This window comes from Schistocerca piceifrons, chromosome 1 (assembly GCF_021461385.2).
Source record: "Schistocerca piceifrons isolate TAMUIC-IGC-003096 chromosome 1, iqSchPice1.1, whole genome shotgun sequence".
In the NCBI taxonomy this organism is placed as follows: Eukaryota; Metazoa; Arthropoda; class Insecta; order Orthoptera; family Acrididae; genus Schistocerca; species Schistocerca piceifrons.
This window is the reverse complement of record NC_060138.1, coordinates 402,955,445-402,976,720: the sequence shown is the minus strand read 5'-3', so window position 1 is coordinate 402,976,720 and position 21,276 is coordinate 402,955,445. Positions and strand designations below refer to the sequence as shown.

Genomic DNA, 21,276 nt, shown 5'->3' with positions numbered 1-21,276 from the left:
AATTCTTGCTTTCTGTTTTATTTTTCATACCTTTAACATCTTTCATGGTTATATTATTTCATTTGTTAACTAACTGCTCATTTTATCTACAGCATGTAGCTGTGACTTCTTACGAAGTGGATTTTGTTGCTGATTTTCATGTGGAATGCCTCCCATTCTTACTCAATTGCTCATAATCTACGTATCTGGCCTTCTGCCTGATGTTGTTTTTTTCTAGCTTTGTATCAGTTTTTACTCTGTTTCTTGCAAATTTATGATCACTTGTGAATCAAGTGTTGTTGAGGACCTTTTCAGTCTTCGAAATTTCTATATTATAAATTGCAGTCAGTTTCATTTTAAATTCATTAGGTCCTTGCCAAATCCGATTTTTATTTGTTTTCATCTGGAAGAATGTGTTAGACAAATTTGGTATTCTTCTTGGCAGATTTTACGAACGTGTGACCTCCCATCATTTTTTTCCATCACACCCGAATTTGCAATTGAAGAATCATTTGTCAGTTTTCTCAAGTTTTACTGTTAAACTTACATTGTTTTTAATTTGCTTGTTTACAATAGAGGCTACTCCTCAACTTCGTTCCTTCTCTGTTCCTCTGTAGGTCATGACCTACCTTATATTTAATTCTCCCCCCTCCCCCTCCTCCCTCCCTCCCTCCCTCCCATCCCCTTTTTTTATACACTTCTGACAACCCGACAAAATTCCAGTCAACTATATTTCATGACCCTTTCACACCCACTGACCTATGTTTTGATCCTAAAGTACTGCAATTTATTTTCCCAAAATAAAAAACAATAGACTTGGTAAAGCAGTTAACAGGCCTAAACATAGCTGGGTTCTCCCTGTTATCTAAAGCCATTACTCAAGCTTCTTCAGTCCTCTAATCACAATATTCTTTCACCTGAGCCAGAATATTGGCATCCAATGAACTTGCATGTGATGGTAGGGTTTCAACTTGCATGTGATGATAGGGTTTAAACTTGCATGTGATGGTAGGGTTTCAACTTGCATGTGTTGGTAGGGTTTCAACTTGCATGTGTTGGTAGGGTTTCTGACAAACCTGCTCACAAGCCTATTATAGCTGTAAGAGTTTTGTGAGATGCATGATAAATGCAATACCTTGGCAGAGCTATGCTCAGTGAAGTTTCTTCCCAGACCTAAGAGCTTGTGTTTCTCAGAGCCTGTGATCAACATGACCAATTCACATGCAGGTAATCTGCCAGCATAACACTGAAGTCGTAGTCTTTGGCAGTGGGTTACCTGTAATTCATTTAGTCACGAGGAGAGCAGATTGCGACACATCATACTGTTTGCAACACGAATTGATGAGCTGGTCACCCAAGTTTGTTTCCCATAAAGTGATCCATCAAGATTGTTAACATATTAGTACTAACAGTTGGATGATGTGAATGCCTGGATGGACAGTGAAATCTGCCCTGGTTGTTGTCTCAGTTGTCGTTAAGGTAGGCACCTTATGGATTGCCCATCTTTGATTTTCTTCATATTTATAGAATTTGAAGGTCAGTACCCAGACTTCAGTTTCGTAATGCAGTATTATGCACGTCTCAGAATACAAAAATATCAGCAGCTTTGAAGATTTGAAAATTTCCAAACATTATTAATCACAAAAAATTTGTAGCATTTTAACAGAGCCACCAGTAGCTGAAAGTCGTAATGTGCAAGCCGGAAAAAGTAGCATCTATTTTCGGTGAAATTTGCTTCTATTTTTAGGGAAATTAGCTTTTTTTGTGTAAATGATGTAGATGAAAAGATTGCTATGCTACATGAGTGAAGACGGACAGAGCCGTAGTTCTATGAAATTTATAGTTCTATGAAGTTTACTGTTAGAAGAAGTGGTGATTACAAACTTTTTGACTGTATTGTTTGCTTTTGCAAAAAGTTCAACACCTTTTTGTTCCGAAATGGCCTTTGTTTTCTTCGTTTGCCACTATTTAAGCTTTCAAGAATGATCATAGCATGATCAGTCACTTCACTTATTTCAGAATAAGAAAACAAAGAGCAATGCACAACACAAGCCATTCGGGGACGGCTAGCGCGCAGTTGCTTGTTGGGATTAGCAGAGAATTGTTAATGACGTAGTTCAGGACCGACCTCTAGTGGACAGTTCAAAACATCTGCCACCTAATTTGCTATGTTAAAATTGTCCACATTATACGATCTTTTGAGCTTGAGCTAACAAACAAATGTAAGCGTCTCTTTGTTGTAAAATGCTAGATCCCACGGCTGAGTTCTAATATGTTGCATTACACGGTGTGTATTCTGAATAGACCATTCAACCATCCACAGTTGGCATGGCATCAGATCATTGAGTGCATTGATATATCGAAACGTTCATACACATTTTATTTTGCAAACACGTTCTTACACACATTACCTTCTTAAACTGGACTTTGCTAGATGGTGTACAATACCAGTAACTGAAAACTATTTACATTTTTTATATTTATATGCAGAAAAAAGCTATTTCAAACTATCTCTGATAAAATAGTTCATCTGGATACAATTCACTGTGAAGTAGCATCTTAATTTTGAGGCAGAATTCACATTTATCGCAAAATATGAATTTCTTCAGTCTCTCTATACGAGTCTTGTAATCACAAAGTTGCTGTTTCCATTCTTACCAGTAATAATTTTTTACTTTATTACCATATTTATTATCAAATGGAGAGGTCATATAACAAATATTGAATCATAATCTTTAATAAAAATACCACCTTTTTATTTTTAGTTACTATTTGCATGAAAATTTGAAGAGTCACAGCAAATTAAAATTTGGTACAAAAATGTGAAACATCAAATAGAAAATAAGGCGTTTCACATGTCATTTTCATAAGATTAATAACTAACCCTTTAACTCAAGCTACCTCATTTTGACAGAAACTTAAAATCCCAAGTATACTCAGGCAACTTAAGGAGAGATCTTCAGAAAAATAAAAAACTTGCTTATATCCATCTGATAATTAAGTGGCTGGCTGCTGGAGAGCATCTGGTACTATATTTGTATCCTGGCTGTCACTTTTTGGTTGAGATGGTTGCCACTAGACATCATCTTTATTGTGTGCAGCTTTGGATATGTGACAGCAAAATGCGGGCTGTCCAGGCTCTCTCTCTCCTGTATTGTTGTTTAGGCAGTGCTTTCAAATAAGGATGGCTATAGTGATCCTGAGTTTGACATTAAATTTAGCAGCTCAGAAAGAGAAGAAGACTGTGATTGTACATCATTAGAGACTGAAAGTGATGACAGTTGATCAGCTGAGTGACCAGTGCTTGCCAGTGGTATGAGATAAATACCTCCACTGTGCTTCAAGTTTTAGGATATTTTCATCAAAGCCCAGCAGGATTTTATTATTGGTGATCTTCAGAACTTTGTAACTCATTATTTTGAGCTTTAAAAGCTGTCTTTATTTGTCTGTATGTGTTTTCATTCATTATAGAATTTTTCATTAATTAAAAAAAAAACATTATTTTTTAAGCATAATTTGGAAACAAAAAGTTACGGGGTTAAAAATGAAAAGATGTTTTTTTGTTAAGAAATTATGACTCAGTATTTTGTTAATTAACATTTACATTTGATTATTAATATAGAATTCATATAAAAACTTCAAAAAAAGCTTGCTGTTAGTGTGAATCAAAGTGACAATTTTGAAAATACAAGACTTATAAGCTACACATTCCCTGCCAGCGCTCTTAGAATGTTCAAAACTTCTTGTACTTAACAGCATTCAGAAACCCTCAAAGGTCCTTTTTTTTTTTTCAAGTGCATTGCATTTCTTTAGGAAATTGATGTCTGAGTACAGATGTTCAAATCCAAAAAGTATGAAGCAACTACTATATATAAATGCATTATATAACAGTACTGTTGCACGTAGGCATTTTGATTATAAGACATCAAAAAATATGCTGTAGAACATTTGTTCAATCTTTTTACAGTAGCAAATAGGACAGGAATTGGTCTGGGTCTTTGTAATATGCTATGAAATTGACCTTGGAAAAACTGTTCATATTGTAACAGTAAGTCAGTCAATCCACAGTTGATATATATTACTAGGAAATTAATTCCCTAAATCCATTTAGTATGCTGAACAACTTCATACTGTTTCTGATAAGCAATGCGCTCAGTTCCAACCATGTTAAGTGTTGCGGTGCAGTCAAAACATGTTGTTGCTTGAAGTCTCCAGACACACCATTGAATATGTCCATGTGACATTATAACAAAGTAAAACCATCCAAGAAAAATGAAAATCTACATCTGTTATCTCTAAGACACTAACTGATTCACACAGTTGAACGCAAATGCATGCTGTACAGACACTCAGGCATTCTTATCAGGTATTGTGGAGGTCTTCTGTTGTTAATCAGATCAAGAACAGTGAAGAAATGTTCCATTGAGAGATAATATGATTATCTTTTCGTTCTGCACTGCTATGTAAAGCCCCTGATCACGTGACTGCATGATATTTACTTAAGAGTGGTGTAGGCATAACAGAACCCCACCAGGCATCTTTGAGATGTGTTAGATCAGTTTGTTGAAAAATTTTGTAACAACTCTTTACCCTGCTGGTGAGAAAACGTCACCTTAGAATGTGACAACAAATACATCAAATCATCACATAATATAGTTTTGATGTAAACTGTTGCCAGTGGTTGATGGTCTCGCATTTCACTCTCTCACCACATAATCCAACACAGAACTTTCTAGAGTATCTCTTGTATCTTATTTTGAGAAGCTTAGAAAGTATGTTTACACTTTTTACATGAAATAATCATGATGGTAATACTACAGAGAGAGAGAGAGAGTGTGTGTGTGTGTCTTTTGGCTGCACACATACTTATTTCTTTCTACCTGATTGTGGTAATAGAAACTATTGACATGTGTTTTGTGAGTGGGACTGAAATTTCACACACAATCTTGCCATATCATTGACACCAGTCTCTCAAAGATGTTGGAAGCCTTTGAGCTCTACAAGGAACCTCTGTTTATTCCACAGCATTCTCTTTTTTGTGACTACGGACACTATTTGTATGTTTTGTGTGGCAGCAGACATCACTGTGCCTATAGCACACTTCTTGGTAGGTGCTGAGATACTTTTTATATCTATTATATGTCCTGTTAGTTACATTACATGTTTTTAATAGCTTGTGGTTTTTTTTAGAAGCTTGATATATAAATTGTGTGAAGTCCTACAAAATTATTACATAATATTATTCTTTTTAATAGACCTGGAGCACTTGCACATCTGGAGCCCAACAACATAGTATCTGACCAAATGTCATTTTCAAATGATCTTGGAGATGGATCAATGACTGGTCAGGTTGGCACCGCACTATACGTTTCCCCAGAATTAGGGAGTGCAGGTGGCAAAGTAGTTTACAATCAGGTATGTGTGATGGTGCAGATTAAATTGTTATGCTACAAGAATTTAGGATAAAGTTTATTAGGAGCTGACCACACACTTTTCAAGAAAAGGTATTCAGATAGCACTACCAGTCTAAAAAATTTGTTGACAATATAAATTATTTAATTAGTAACATATTTCAAGGATAGATCTCATCGTCACACTAGAATTGCAGTAGAAACATCTAACACAAGTTTCTTTGTGTAGTCTTGGCATGTGGTGTGGTCACCCTGTGTAGAAAGAGAAAGATAACTTAGTAACAAATGATGACATTTTGTATGTTAGTCTTCTGTTCACATGAAAAGTTTCTAAGTAATCCTCACTTTGTTTTGTGGCATGTCCGTCTTTGTGTGATTTGTTGAGGTACCTAAATTTCTGTGGCTCTTTTGATCTTGATAGCTGTTGTTCACAAACTACTAAATGTAACTCGAAACACAGTGTCACAAGACAAATCGTCGGTGCAGGAATTTGAAATGGCGGTCAAAACAAAAGGAAATGGAATTACTCATCCATGGCCAAAAGTGGAAAAATGAGGTCCTAAATGGAATGATGGAGTTTAAGAATTCGCATTTCTTCAACAGTTTCAACTAAGTACCCTTAAAGTAGGAAATATTAGAAAATATGTAGCTTTAAGATTATATTTGGAGTCAAGGTCCCACCTTTGTAATTCTTAAAATAAATTTTTTGTACTCTCATGTGTAGTAGAAAATTGTCACAGTCACTTATTTTTTTAACATGTTTTGTTGACTAACATCAGCGGTATGACAGCAAAGCACTCGGAAGACATTGCAAGTGACTGACAACAACAAGATCGACATATCAGTAGTCAAATTGAAATAAGCTTTGTTTTGACACCCATCCAGTTTTCTGGACTTTGTGATTAAACGTACACTCTGGGTAGTTATGTGTGAGCATGTAACATTTGCATTGGATCTGTCATTCAAATTCGGCATTACATATTTCTAATTCTTGTAGATAATTACAGTTGCTGTTGTAAAAGTTCTCAAGGTCCATCTATCCTGTACCACAGTCATGTACGAACTTGATTTCATCGGACTACTACTTCCTGCAGGTTGGTGCTGAAAGACAATTCTTAACTACTCTGAATAATGACAATCATATAACCCAACAAACATTGAAGCGTTTCAAGCAACCTATACCTTCAGATTATGCAAGTTCAAAGGCAGTCTTTCTGTCAGTGTTCCTCTTCCTCTAAGGAGTTCACTGCACCTTCCACATGTACTGTGAAAGCACCACTCATCATCCACAGCCAACAACCCTTTTTATTTCATTGTTGGTTTTGGCCACTGCATGCCCATATATTGACCACACCATCTGGATATACAGATACGAAGGTATACAGTTAGCATAGTTAACATAGAACACTACCACCTGTGGCTATTGTAAGAGACCACAGTGGAACATGATCGAATGAACATACGTTATACGACAACTTGTGGTTTATCTTGCGACATTGTGTTTCTAACAAAATCCAGGAAATTTTTCATTCAGGAAAAACACGGAAAATTTTTAGAATTCTTGGAATTTTTCATTGTTTTTGTTTTCTGTTAAATTTTTGTGGTTTCAACTGGTAAGAACTGATACTTTAGCAAAGAATTTTACTTTATCCCACTACTGTAGAATAATACTGCAGCAATAAAACATAAAGAAGGGGAATAAACCAAAATAAAACTTAAGTTGCAAAGGAAATGTGCCGTTTACAAAAAGAAAACAGTCACACACTATCATCTACTAACAGCAAAATGTGTCAAAGGCTTTAGGACAAAGACTATGCAATATTTCATAACAACAAAGTGCTTCCGATGAGCATGACATCACAATGGTTTACATTAAGTTCGTTTGAGCAGTTGCCAATGGGCTCATGCGCACGCAAAGTTGAGTCCCTTATGAACAGCACATTCTCCTGCTTCTGGCTACTTGAAGTGGGGCTGTTAACTGTATCAGCATTAGCAATAAGCAGCAGGCTTTACCCGGAACAAAATTTTCTGGTGCGCCCAAGCTGCAAGATTCGAGCCTGCACAGAGCAGTCTGAGTTACAGTGGGGGATACAGGTAGTCTCCACATAACCCGTGTTTACATTTAGTGGTTTTGCTGTTTCCTCTTTGTTTACAGCTTTTATGTCAAAAGACAACAAAATGGATTTCTGTGGCTTGGAGCTATCAAGTGAATTAAAATACATTCACACAATTATGAAAGGCTGAAATATGTTATTAGTTTCAGTTTTCTGATTTTATTTTATTTCTAGGTTTTTGGCAGTCAGGCATTAATTGCCTTGCAGACCAATGAAGTTATTTTCGTCAATTTTCTAAAGAAATTTAGCTTTTATTAATCTTTTCCACATTCACAGTCAATTTATTTGAAACACTGTTGGCTGGTGTCAACTGTTTCAAGTGCACGTTTTTATCTTCTGGCATGTATAGCATTACACCATAATAAAGAACCAAACATGAGATAACAGGGTACTGGTGCTCCAAGAAAATTTGCATCCCCAAAACCACACTGAAAAGCTTAACATCAGGTTGTACCCTACTCCTTTGTGAATCTGGGCATATGAATGTGCACCTTAAGCTGAATTACGCATTTTGGTATTGTTTACAAAATTCCTATGCTTTTGGAGTGTCCTCTGATGTCCTGTTTCGTTTATAACATAATATAAGAGATTTTAAGGCTGTATACATACAACATGCAGGCTTCCTGCATCATCGTAGCTGTGCACGTGCAATAATGCCTGTTTTCTGGCACTCTTTGACAACTGCCGAAATGGATTCTAACAGGTAACAAGAAAGTGTAGTGAATAGTGGCTTGAAAATCATTACTTTCAAAGTAAATTTCATTTTATGCAACATGAATTACGTTACTTGCACATAATTGCTTTGAATTTCATAAATCACTGAGAGTTTGATTTTTATTTAAAGCTTAACACTTTGAGGGCAAGCCACTTAGAAGAATTTAGAGTCAAAAGACCAGACATGTGTGGAATTACTTAAAATTTTACAAGCACATTTGTCTTATGTATCATAAAGTAGAAAACACACAAAAAAGACCAGTATTGTATATGAAAGCTTAGCTTTTCTTTTAGCTACACTATGCATATTAATATGAACCATGAACTTTTCCTATTTGTGTGTTCACACTACTTAACAGTGATGTTGCAATTGACTGATTACATCACGTGTCCTATGCTCTGTCTGATATCATTGGCTGGTAAAATCACGAGCCATGAGCAATGCTTGGCTTACAAAAGTGCATCATAATCTCAATTCCTGTGCTTCAGAAACTAACGTGCTGTGTTTGGTGGAATTCGAATATGTTGTTTTTACGGTCTTCAGTCCAGAAACTGGTTTGATGCAACTCTCTGTGCTACTCTATCCTGTGCAAGCTTCTTCATCTCTGAGTAACTACTGCAACCTACATCCTTCTGAATCTGATTAATGTATTCATCTTTTGGTCTACCTCTTCGATTTTTACCCTTCACAATTGCCTCAAATACTAAATTGGTGATCCAATGATGCCTCAGAACGTGTTCTACCAACAGGTCCCTTCTTTTAGTGAAGTTGTGCCACAATTTCCTCTTCTCCCCAATACTATCCATTACCACCTCATTGGTTACCCATCTAATCTTCAGCATTCTTCTGTAGCACCACATTTTGAAAGCTTCTATTCTCTTCTTGTCTAAACTATTTATTTTCCATGTTTCACATTCACACATGGCTACACTCCATACTACAAATACTTTCAGAAAAGACTTCCTGACACTTAAATCTATATTCGATGTTACCAATTCCTCTTCTTTAGAATCGCTTTCCTTGCCATAGCCAGTCTACATTTTATACCCTCTACTTCCTAGCCATAGACAGTCTACATTTTATATCCTCTCTACTTCAACCACCATCAGTTATTTTGCTCCTCGAATAGCAAAACTCATCTACTACTTTAAGTGTCTCATTTCCTAATCTAATACCCTCAGCATCACCTGACCTCATTTGACTACATGCCATTATCCTCGTTTTGCTTTTGTTGATGTTCATCTTATATCCTCCTATCAAGACACTGTCTGTTTCGTCCATCTGCCTTTCCAGGTCCTTTGCTGTCTCTGACAGAATTACTACGTCATTGCCAAACCACAAAGTTTTTATTTCTTCTCCGTGGACTTTAATTTCTACTCCAAAATTTTCTTTTGTTTCTTTTACTGCTTGCTCAATATACAGATTGAATAACATCAGGGATAGGTTACAAACCTGTCTCACTCCCTTCTTGACCACTGCTTCCCTTTTGTGTCCCTCGACTCTTATAATTGTCGTCTGGTTTCTGTACAAATTGTAAATAGCCTTTTGCTCTCTGTATTTTACCCCTGCCACCTTCAGAATTTTAAAGAGAGTATTCCAGTATTGTCAAGAGCTTTCTCCAAGTCTATAAATGCTAGAAACGTAAGTTTGCCTTTCCTTATTCTGTCTTCTAAGATAAATCATAGAGTCAGTATTGCTTCGCGTGTTCCAACACTTCCACAGAATCCAAACTGATCTTCCCAGATTTTGGCTTCTACCAGTTTTTCCAGTCATCTGTAAAGAATTTGTGCTAGTATTTTGCAGCCGTGACTTATTAAACTGATAGTTTGCTAATTTTCACACCTGTCGACACCTGCTTTCTTTAAGATTCGAATTATTATATTCTAAGTCTGAGGGTATTTCGCCTGTCTCATACATCTTGCTCACCAGATGGTAGTTTTGTCATGGCTGGCTCTCCCGCAGCTATTAGTAGCTCTAATGGAATGTTGTCTATTCCCGGGGCCTTTTTTTGACGTCAAATATATACTTTCATAATACGAATATATGCAATGTATCGTAATATGAAAATATGCAGCATATGTGTTGCTTTAAATCAAAGATCTTTGTAAAATGCTTTTCTTTTCTGGGGTTCGTTTTCTAAAGTACGAGGAAGTTCTATGCCAGTGTCTAAGATCTTAACCTTCAAAGGATTGATAAGTTTTACAGTTTTGAGGGAAACTGTACTGTCACTTAACACAAAAAAGTGCATTTTCAGCTGGAAAGAGGTGTATTTTTAACCAGGAAATCTGGGAAAACCCGGGAATTTGTTTTCCTTGTACATGTATACACCCGGATTTAGAAGTTTGTGAACAATGACTAAAAAGTGCAAAAGGGCCATAGAAATGTAGGTACCTCCGAACATCATAGAGAGACATAGAGAGACTGCCATCCCACAAGAACAAAGTGAGTGATGATTTTATGTGAACAGTAGGCAAACATACAAAGTGACATTGCCTCTTATTAGTTTATATGTCTCTTTCTCCATAGGATGACCACATCACATGTTAAGACTGTACAAGGAAACTAATATCTATGTGCACTTGTGTTAAATTTTTTGTATTGATGCTGTAGTCTGCCTTCAAACAATGAAAAAACCGGGATGGAATAGTCTCCTTCTCCCCCTCCCCCCCCCCTCCCCATACCCCTTCCCTCCCTCCCCTCCCCCCTTCTCTCTCTCTCTCTCTCTCTCTCTCTCTCTCTCTCTCTCCACCACACACACACACACACACACACACACACACACACACACAGTGTTGAAAATAAGTTGGTTGTTTGAAAAATTTTCATTCAACCCATTCTTTAGTACTGTTATTCTGTTTTGGGACCTTTACTGACAAGGATACATATAAGAGCTAAAGAAGAGTCTCATTGTGGATAGTTTAGTCATAACAAGAATACAGTAAACTTCAATGAAGGCACCAAAGGAATGACATGCAGCACAAAATGCATTTCTCTAATAGCTGCAAGGACTTTTGAAGATGGTGGACAAATCAGAGTACAGTTGTAAATATTTACACTTGTCACACACATGCTAAATGTAAGACCTTGATATCATACTCCCAGTTCAGTATTGTGCAAGATCAACTGTTTCATATTAGTTTTGAATCACGACATAAGGGAGTGATTGTGAGATATTATAGTGCTGAATAAAAAGCCTCATATCAATTGTTTGAGTGACAAAATCAAACTGGTTAGTACACGGGTATTGAGCAAGATTAACTGAATTCCAAGAGAGAGGTAGTGAAAAAACTCATTTGTCACTTACTTTCTAAAAACCTCAAGTGTGATTATAGAGCTCTTCCAAAAAATGAGAATAATTCTATTTGTCTTCAGTTCTTATTATTGGTAGCACTAGTAAATTTTTGGAATTGGAAATTCACAAGCAGTACATACTTACTATTACTAATTCTCTTACGTGACTTTCTGTTTCCATTTGTTACAGAAGGTGGACATCTATAGCTTGGGCATCATTCTTTTCGAAATGTGTTATCATCCACTAAAAACAGGGATGGAGAGAGTGAAAGTGTTGGTAAATTTGCGCAGCAAAGATATAATTCTTCCATCTGATTTCAATGAAGAAAAAATGCCCAGACAGACGTATATAATACGGTGAGAATAATTATGTATATAGTTTCCCTCTAAATGTGAGCCCATTTATGTTGTACATCATTTTGTGGTTGTTGTTGCAGTAAGATGGCATACATTTAACGTATTTCAATGCATACTTTGTCAGAAATAGATGCAATATTATAGGTTGTCACAGGTGGTTGCTCAACCATGACCCTAGTCTTCGACCTACTTCCTTGGAATTACTGCAGTCAGACTTCTTACCACCACCACAACTTGAAGAGGCAGAATTGCAAGAAATGGTGCGTCACACATTATCAAACCCACAGAGCAAGGCTTATAAGTATCTAGTGGCGTCATGCTTCTCACAGGTAATTATTTCAGCATCACCCTTGTAAATTACAGGAAATACGGTAAATAAGATCACTGAAAATTTCTAACAATATTTATCTACCAGATTGATATATTGTACTTATTATGAACGTCTTGAGATATGATTGCACATTGCATTGTGATTTTTTTTATAGTTGAGTTTCTGTGGATTGGAGACAGCAGCCAATAATCAGATTTTTACTTAAAATTTGTTGAAAGCCAGAGACTAAAGTCATTTTAGTAAAACATGTATTGTTCTTTTTAGAAAAATATGGTATAGGTTCAGAATCTGTTATCTGAACAACAATCCAAAAACTGTTATTTCTGTATTACGCATATACCCAGTGGCTTCAAGGTTTCTTCACTAACAAAAATTCATTTGTAGTGCATTCAACATCATTTTGGAAGTTTGGATAAAAAGTAAAGAATAATGAAAATAGTTTCTGGTACTTGCAAAAAAATTACTAAGGCTTTTACAGGTATGAAAGTATCTTATCAAATAAGTTGTATGCACATTTCATATAATATGTCCTGTGACATATCAAAAAGCTGCAGCCTTTTAGGTAATTTAAAATAGTAGATATGTTTTACAAACAAGTTTATTTCGCTACTAAATTCGTGTTGTAGATGCCACTGTACTTTATTTGATGGAGGATGCATCTTTTTTATACTATCACAGAAATTCCTTTTAAATTTGCAAATGTTATAGCAGAAGAATGACTACCTGAATATTTCTGTATTCATCAAAGTTCTTTAATTTTATATATGGATGGTAACTTGTTATTTGGTTCACTTCGGAAGGCAGAGCATTGTAGAATTTTCGATTGGTGTTTGTTACACATCTTAATAATACACTCAAAGTAAACTGGAGTTAAATAACTCTTTATTTTGGCTCTCCCTCTCCATCCAAACCTCCCCCTCCCCCTCTCCTTCTCCATCCAACCCCCACCCCCTCTCCCTCTCCATCCACCCCCTCCCCTTATCATTCTCCCCTTTCTTACCTTTGTTTCCCTCCCTCCCTGTGTCTATCCTAATTTCTTTATGATATCGGGTGGGACAACAGTTTTCAGTAGAAAAGCAGATAATCATTTTGTAAGCGACTTGTGTTACTGATATTTTATGTACTTCAAGAATCCTTCTGAAGAATCATTGAGTGATATTTGATTTCTCAAATACTACATTTATAAGAATATTCAATTTTAAATTACTGTAAATGAAAAGTATAAGATGATGATATTCTGACTGACTTGAGGATCAGTCTTTTATATCATACTTAAATACTATCTTATCTTCTTGTCTAATTATGCACATTGTATTGTACACACATCAAAAAAAGTTTTGCATCACCCTAGTTCCAAGAACTCCTGAAGATAGATGTTGACTGTGGATATTGTATCACAGACACAGTCCCTTTGACTGTTCAGAAATGTCACTAAACCCGCACAAAGATGTAAACAACCATGCATGAGCAGCGCCTATTAGGTGGAGGGAGTCCGACAGCCAATCAGTTCCAGTCATTCCACCAGGAAGGAGGTACGTAGCTCGTGTTCTCTGCAGTTCAATCACGCTTAGATGGTCAATACCGCAGTTTGATCATGTCCGCATTGTTACTTTGTGCCAGGAAGGTCTCTCAACAAGGGAAGTGTCTAGGCATCTCAGAGTGAACCAAAGCAATATTGTTCGGACATGTAGGAGATACAGAGAGACAGGAACTGTTTATAACATGCCTCGCTTAGGCCGCCCAAGGGCTACTACTGCAGTGGATGACCGCTACCTACGGATTATGGCTCGGAGAACCCCTGACAGCGATGCCACCATGTCAAATAAAGCATTTTATGCAGCCACAGGACGTCGTGTTACAACTCAAACTGTGCGCAATAGGCTGCATGGTGCGCAACTTCGCTCTCGACGTCCATGGTGAGATCCATTTTTGCAACCGCGACACCATGCAGCGTGGTACAGATGGGCCCAACAACATGCCCAATGGACCACTCAGGATTGGCGTCACGTTCTCTTCACCAATGAGTGTCGCATATGCCTTCAACCAGACAATCATCGGAGATGTGTTTGGAGGCAACCCAGTCAGGCATTATGTGGGGCCGACGTACACCACTGGTGATCATGGAAGGCGCTGTAACGGCTGTACGATACATGAATGCCATCCTCCGACCGATAGTGCAACCATATTGGCAGCACATTGGGGAGGAATTCGTCCTCATGAACAACAATTCATGTCACCATTATGCACATCTTGTGAATGTTATACACATCTTGTGAATGACTTCCTTCAGCATAATGTCATAGCTCAACTAGAGTGGCCAGCATGTTGTCCAGACATGAACCCTATCAAACGTGCCTGGGATGGATTGAAAAGAGCTGTTTATGGACGGCATGACCCACCAAACGCTCTGAGGGATCTACACCAAACCGCCGTTTGGGAGTGGGCCAATCTGGACCAACAGTGCCTTGATGAATTTGTGGATAGTATGCCACGATGAATACAGGCATGCATCAATGCGAGAGGAAATACTACTGGGTATTAGAGGTACCAGTGTGTACAGCAATCTGGGCCACCACCTCTGAAGGTCTTGCCGTATGGTGTGACAACATGCAATATGTGGTTTTCATGAGCAATAAAAAGGGCGGAAATGTTGTTTATTTTGATCTCTATTCCAATTTTCTGTACAGGTTCCAGAACTCTCAGAACCGAGGTGATGCAAAACTTTTTTTTGTGTGTGGATTTGGTAGCATTGGGAGCCAGCAACCTGTCTTAGCATAAATTTTATCATGTTGTGACCACTTTGAATACTAATGGAAAAAAAAAACCTTTGATGGATATCAGAATTAACTAATATGTCATTTATACAGTTTGTAAAAACTGATTGCCCTGTTAAGAAATCGTATCATTAGCCTGCTTACCATGAAATTCAGCATCATAAACCTTGGGAATAAGTAAGGTGATTCTGATAACTATAAATAACCAAACACTTCAACTATAGTACTTCATTATCACAGTGCACTCACTTATTTATAATTTCAGCATAGTCATATATGCGACGTCTGTTAACATTCTTACCTATAAAGTGAGCTGAGTTTCATGTGGCTAGCATGTTGTACAAAATTCTTATCATTTCCCATAAAATTACTGTTAGCCTGTGTGGATACACATTCAACCAACTGGCATAATCTGACAGTTTTCCTGTTGTCCAGAGACCCATCTTAAAAATGATTATGGCACCTGAATCTAGCAACATTCAATAACTGCCTCTTTAATTAAAATGAGTATGTTACTCAGTTATCGTGGAATATTAGAGGTACTCTTTCAAATCGAATATCCTTACAACTCCAAATTGATAGTGCTTTTCACAGAACCGGCACATTTGTGTTCATCTTTTTTGAAGCAAACATGGGAGTTGGACTCAAACTGTGTACATTTTATGAGGTGGAATGAAGACTCCTAAATACACTGTATGACTGCCTGCTAAATTGGTGTGTTGGTCAACCTTTAGAATGCATACAGCATTGATTCTTTGTGGCATAGTTCTGACAATTAGGTGTACACACATCACACAGATCCCATAAATTACGGTCCAGGAGATTGTAAATGTGGAGCTTGCACCTTATAGCATCGTAGAAGTGTTATATCAGCTTCAGACCAGCCAAATTTGGAAACCAAAACATCATCGTAAGTTCACTGTCATGCTTCACAAACCAGTGAAGCAGGATTCTGGCCTCATGATGTGGACAGTCATTGTATTGGAAGATGCGATTACAATAGGGGCAGACATCAGACATAAAGGAATGGAAATGGCCTGTAAAAATGTTCATATAGTCCACAGTTATTATGGTGCTGTCCTTTACTATTAAAGGTCCCATACAGACCGAGATCACTGCCCCCCCCCCCCCTCCCCCATAGCATGATACTGCCCCACCCACAGCACCACAGCACACTGTATATTTTGAGCAGCCACTCACCAGGACACAACCATTGACCTCGTATATCAAGAAATGTGATTCATCTAGCAACAAAATTTCATTGATTATTCATGCTCTAGACTCAATAATCCCTTGCCCACTGCAAACATAACCAACATAGTCATTGAGTCAACAAGGAAACACATGGGGGTCATCTGCTGTGGAAGTCCATCTTTAACTATGTGTGTTAAACTACCTGCTTGAAAATGTCAATTGCTTGCTTTGAAATGTGAAATAAATACTCAAGGCTCTGGAATGAATCTCCTGTTGACAAAAAACTAAGACTAATAGAATGTCTGGTTGTAATTGCTTTCCCAGGGGGGAGAAAGAAACAAACAAACAGTGACACCATATTTGCCAGAAATTCAAAATCGTTAGATGATGTCCAAGTGAAATTACGAAAGCTATAGCTGTCTTCCATATTCAGTTCCCATACATAGCAAGTTTATCCCGCCAGGTATTCTCTAGAATTTTCTTGCTCACTACGGATGACAGCTGTATGCAAACCAATAAATCAACTTCTTACGAATACTAATCACATTTTATCAACCGTTACCAACTACAATACCAACTCCCCATCAGAATAACATCAAAGTTTTAAAACCAATTATGAAATTCTTTGACATATGCGACCTTACTCTATAAAACTACGAAACACTCTGAGATGCTTATGGCCTTCAGGACACAAGTCACGATAAATAAATAAAATGTTTGCTGCCAGTGTGGACGGAAACAGAGACAAGAAATAAAGTCAGAAACAGATGTGATACACTGTAGGAAATAATGTTTCCAATAGAAACATGTTTCCAGGGACAGTGTGGACGCCACTTCTCACTACTTTTTGCAGTGGTGATGTCGCTAGTGGGGTTTCGACTGTTAACTTCTACTAGCTGTTGTGAACAATCAATGTGAACTGTGTGCACTTTGATTATTCATTTCCTTTGTAGTGTGTGATGTAAGAGCACAGTACGCTGTTTCAAAGCAATGGTGCATTGAAAGTACTGTATCATAAATATGTCACACTTATCATGACATGTCAATTAATAAAGCATCAGTGATGTAAGGCATCAAGAGATCTTATGATAACTAATGCACAACACAAAATTCAGATGAGTAAGCCATAGCATAATGGATAACATCGTGGTTAGCTGAATTAGAGGGTATAGTTTAGCAATTCACTGCTTACCAATATTTTTTTCAACTTAGCATTGTTATCACATTTGTTATGATCGTTCTGCAATATTCAATGTTGTTAAACATTTCTGGCTGGTTAGAGAAGGAAGAATGAAATAAATACTTGCCTGTTTATTTCCAAATGTGTTGATACGCAGAAACTTAAAGAGGACAGCTTACATTAATGCAAGTGAAATGAGCAGCAGTAAAATTCATATTGCTCCTTGTCACAAATACTTCGCTGTTTATTTCTGAATATGTGGTGATTTCCGAGTGTGTTGTTAAGCAGGAACCTAAGAGGACAGCTTAAATTACTGTAAGTGAATTGGTGAGCAACAACGTGCATATTCTTCCTTGTCACAAATATTTCACACATTGTGCAACCACAAACTTATTCCTCAAAGAGTTCTTGCTACAGCGGAGAGTCTCCTGTCACTAACACGTCCAAAAACATTAACTTGACACTACAGCAATCAACAAATCAGTAGCCTCATTCCTGGTCACCTTCACAGTGCCATCACTTTACTATTACACCAGTTCTTGCAAACAGTAGTGTGGAATGTACTCAACCCATCATCATTGTGCAGTGAGGCTAAATGTTGCAAGATGTGTTGGCAACACTGATGGTGGATTATGTCAGCATTTTCTGTCTCCCATCTCCCCTCTCCACAATGACCTGAAATATTCCCTAAACTCTACCATGACTCACAGTGCAAACCATTTGTCTTTTGTGCCACTTGTAACTCATTGAGTCATATCAAATGTCAACAGGAAGAAAACAGGACAAAGTCAAGCGAGACGTCGAGTGAAAAGATAGAATTGACATGAACTTTACTAGAAAGAAATGTAAAAACAAGAAATTTTCAGTATGATCTTAAGAGTTTTTCACAGGGGCTACGAATTTATGGTGTAGAATCGCGAAAAATGTGAAATCAGTGAATAGAAATGACTATATGTCATATAACGCATATGTCCGTCCTCCCCCAAATTCGCGTACGTCTACATCCGTGCGCTACAAACCATAGTGAACTACGTGACATAGGTTATATTATTGGGGCTGCTCCTCCTTCCATTCACATAGTGGTATATGGGAAGAATTACTGCTTAAGCACTTTTATACAGGTGGTAATTGGTAATTTGTATAACCTTGTTCTCATGATGCCTACAGGAGTGATAATTAGCAGTTGTAGTATGTTTCTAGAGTCATATCTTAAGATTGGTTGTTCAAACTTTGTAAGCAGGTTTTCTCAGCATGCTTTTTGTCTATTTTCAAGTATCTGCTATTTCAGTTTTGCCAGCTTCACCATGAACCTCTTCCATGGGTCATAAAAACCTCCAACCATTTGTGGTGCCTTATATATATATCTCTGCCCAAACTCTTTGTCTTTAAATATGTATGCTTGTGTCTGTATATGTGTGGATGGATATGTGTGTGTGTGTGTGTGTGTGTGCGAGTGTATACCCGTCCTTTTTTCCCCCTAAGGTAAGTCTTTCCGCTCCCGGGATTGGAATGACTCCTTACCCTCTCCCTTAAAACCCACATCCTTTCGTCTTTCCCTCTCCTTCTCTCTTTCCTGATGAGGCAACAGTTTGTTGCGAAAACTTGAATTTTGTGTGTATGTTTGTGTTTGTTTGTGTGTCTGTCGACCTGCCAGCACTTTCATTTGGTAAGTCACTACATCTTTGTGTGTGTGTGTGTGTGTGTGTGTGTGTGTGTGTCAAGTATCTTCTATTAGTACTGTATCTACAGGTCCCATACTTTTGAACAATATTCTGGGGCGGGTCACACAAATGTTTTGCAAGCAGTGTCCCCTGTAGACTGATCGCCTTTCTGTTGTATTCTACCAATGAACCAAAGCCTGCTGCCTGCTTCACCTGTGACTGAGCTGATGTGATCATTCCATTTCACATCCCTTGACCAATCCGAGTTATGACAAATTGATACTGTAGTAATAGAATAGTTTGCTTCTAAAACACACAATTCTACATTTCTGGACATTTACCGTATTTACTCGAATCTAAGCCGCACTCGAATCTAAGCCGCACTCGAATCTAAGCCGCACCTGAAAAATGAGACTCGAAATCAAGGAAAAAAAAATTTCCCGAATCTAAGCCGCACCTGAAATTTGGGACTCAAAATTCAAGGGGAGAGAAAAGTTTTAGGCCGCCCCTCCAAATCGAAACAAAGTTGGTCTATTGTAATATGAGACACAATTTAGGTAGAATAAATGACGATACAGCTACAGTAGTCTGGTTCGAGTCGTAAGCTTAGCAGTTAAGCTTTACCAGGTAGCCATTGCTATGCGTCAGGCGTGCTTCTTCTGGTTTGAATCAGTTGCTTATTTTTCTTTGATCTGATAAGTGCCATTCTCTTTGTTATAGGCGTTTACATCACTCTAGGCTGAAAATGCATTATTGTACTGTGTCATGCATTGTTTGTCGCATTTTGATACACGTGTTTACGACCTGTCGCCGCTCACGGCATGGCTTGCTTTTGTGCGCGCTACTGCCATGTACAATTAAAAAAAAAAAAAAAAAAAAAAAGAGAGAGAGAGAGAGAGAGAGGAATTGTCTCATTAGCGAAACAATGGCAAGAGACTGCTATTTGTTGTTACTTACACTGCTGCTTTCTTTGATAATGATCAACAAGAACCAAATAATAGACTGCGTATGATAGATGTTCTGAACGAGAGTTTAGCTAAAAAAAATTCCGTTTGAAAATCTTTGCAGACGCCTCTTTTGTACATTACATTCTGCACAGAAATTAAGAGTCATCTTAGATTTAAAAATCTAGTCAATTGCCGTGCTTCATTTCTGATTGTATCGCTATTAGGCATAAGAATAATACGAATATAAACATGACATGATATGTATATTCTTCCACATTTGCTGCTGTCTCACACTAGTTTCGTAGGTTATTAGGCAGACAGGATTTAAATGAGATAGCAGCAAACACGAAAGAATACATGGCAAAATGTTTATATTCGTATTATTCTTATGTTGAAGAGAATACTGCATGTGATTCGCAATTCATAAAAGTTCCTATTAGCAACCATCTCTTCTCACAGGTAGGAAAAAATTCATAATGTAGAGTTGGCCATATTGACAAACATCCCAAATAGTTGCCAGTCGGATTTTCGTAGTACATTGAAATGCTGCTACATTCGAAGATGAACAACACAGAATTTGTATTTACTTCATTGGATAATGTATGAAAATGCAGTGGTCGAAACTCAGGGTGGAGAAAAAAGCTCGTCTTACACCTTTTTTTTTTTTTTTTTAATTTATTTACTGACGCAGAGGTTTTGGCGCCAGTATTTATCTTTGTGCCTGCAAAGCATGCCTGTGTAGCGTTACATATATTGGACGGAAGATTTTAGTTGTGGCGGGACCTACTAACATTTTTCAGAACTTCCGCTTACTTTGCACTCAATTCTAAGCCGCAGGCGGTTTTTTGGATTACAAAAACCAGAAAAAAAGTGCGGCTTAGATTCGAGTAAATACGGTACATCTATGTCTATACTCCAGTGTAATTGGATAGATGAAAAATCGACTCACCAAGTGGCAACAGGAGAACATGCATACAAAAAAATCCAACTAATGCAAGCTTCTGGAGCCAGCATCTCCTCCTTCCAGCAGAATAGTTGCAGGGGAAGGAAGAGGGGTGAAGGAAAAGGACTGACGAGGTTTAGGGAAAGGGGTACAGTTTGGAAAAGTCATCCAGAACTCCGGGTCAGAGGAGACTTAGTGTATGGGATGAGAAAGAAAGATGGACTGTTGGGGACTGCACTGGATAAGACTTGAAAACCTCAGAGCTTAAAGGTAGAAGACAGGGTAATATGCAAGGCAGAGACTACTACTAAAACATACCGCATGAGGAAAGAAGAGTGAAAAGCTAAGTGCATTCAATGTAACAGAGATGGGAAGTGGA

General features: G+C 37.6%; 1 protein-coding gene across 1 annotated transcript in view; it reads left to right on the top strand.

The window, feature by feature from the left end:
- Positions 1–21,276, top strand: part of LOC124788618 (eIF-2-alpha kinase GCN2) — a 312,712-nt gene that overhangs the window by 210,892 nt on the left and 80,544 nt on the right. Inside the window, exons 17-19 of the mRNA XM_047255891.1 lie at positions 5,235–5,394; positions 11,701–11,867; positions 12,022–12,196. Coding sequence (XP_047111847.1) covers positions 5,235–5,394; positions 11,701–11,867; positions 12,022–12,196 — 502 coding nt within the window. The remainder of the gene's footprint in view (positions 1–5,234; positions 5,395–11,700; positions 11,868–12,021; positions 12,197–21,276) is intronic.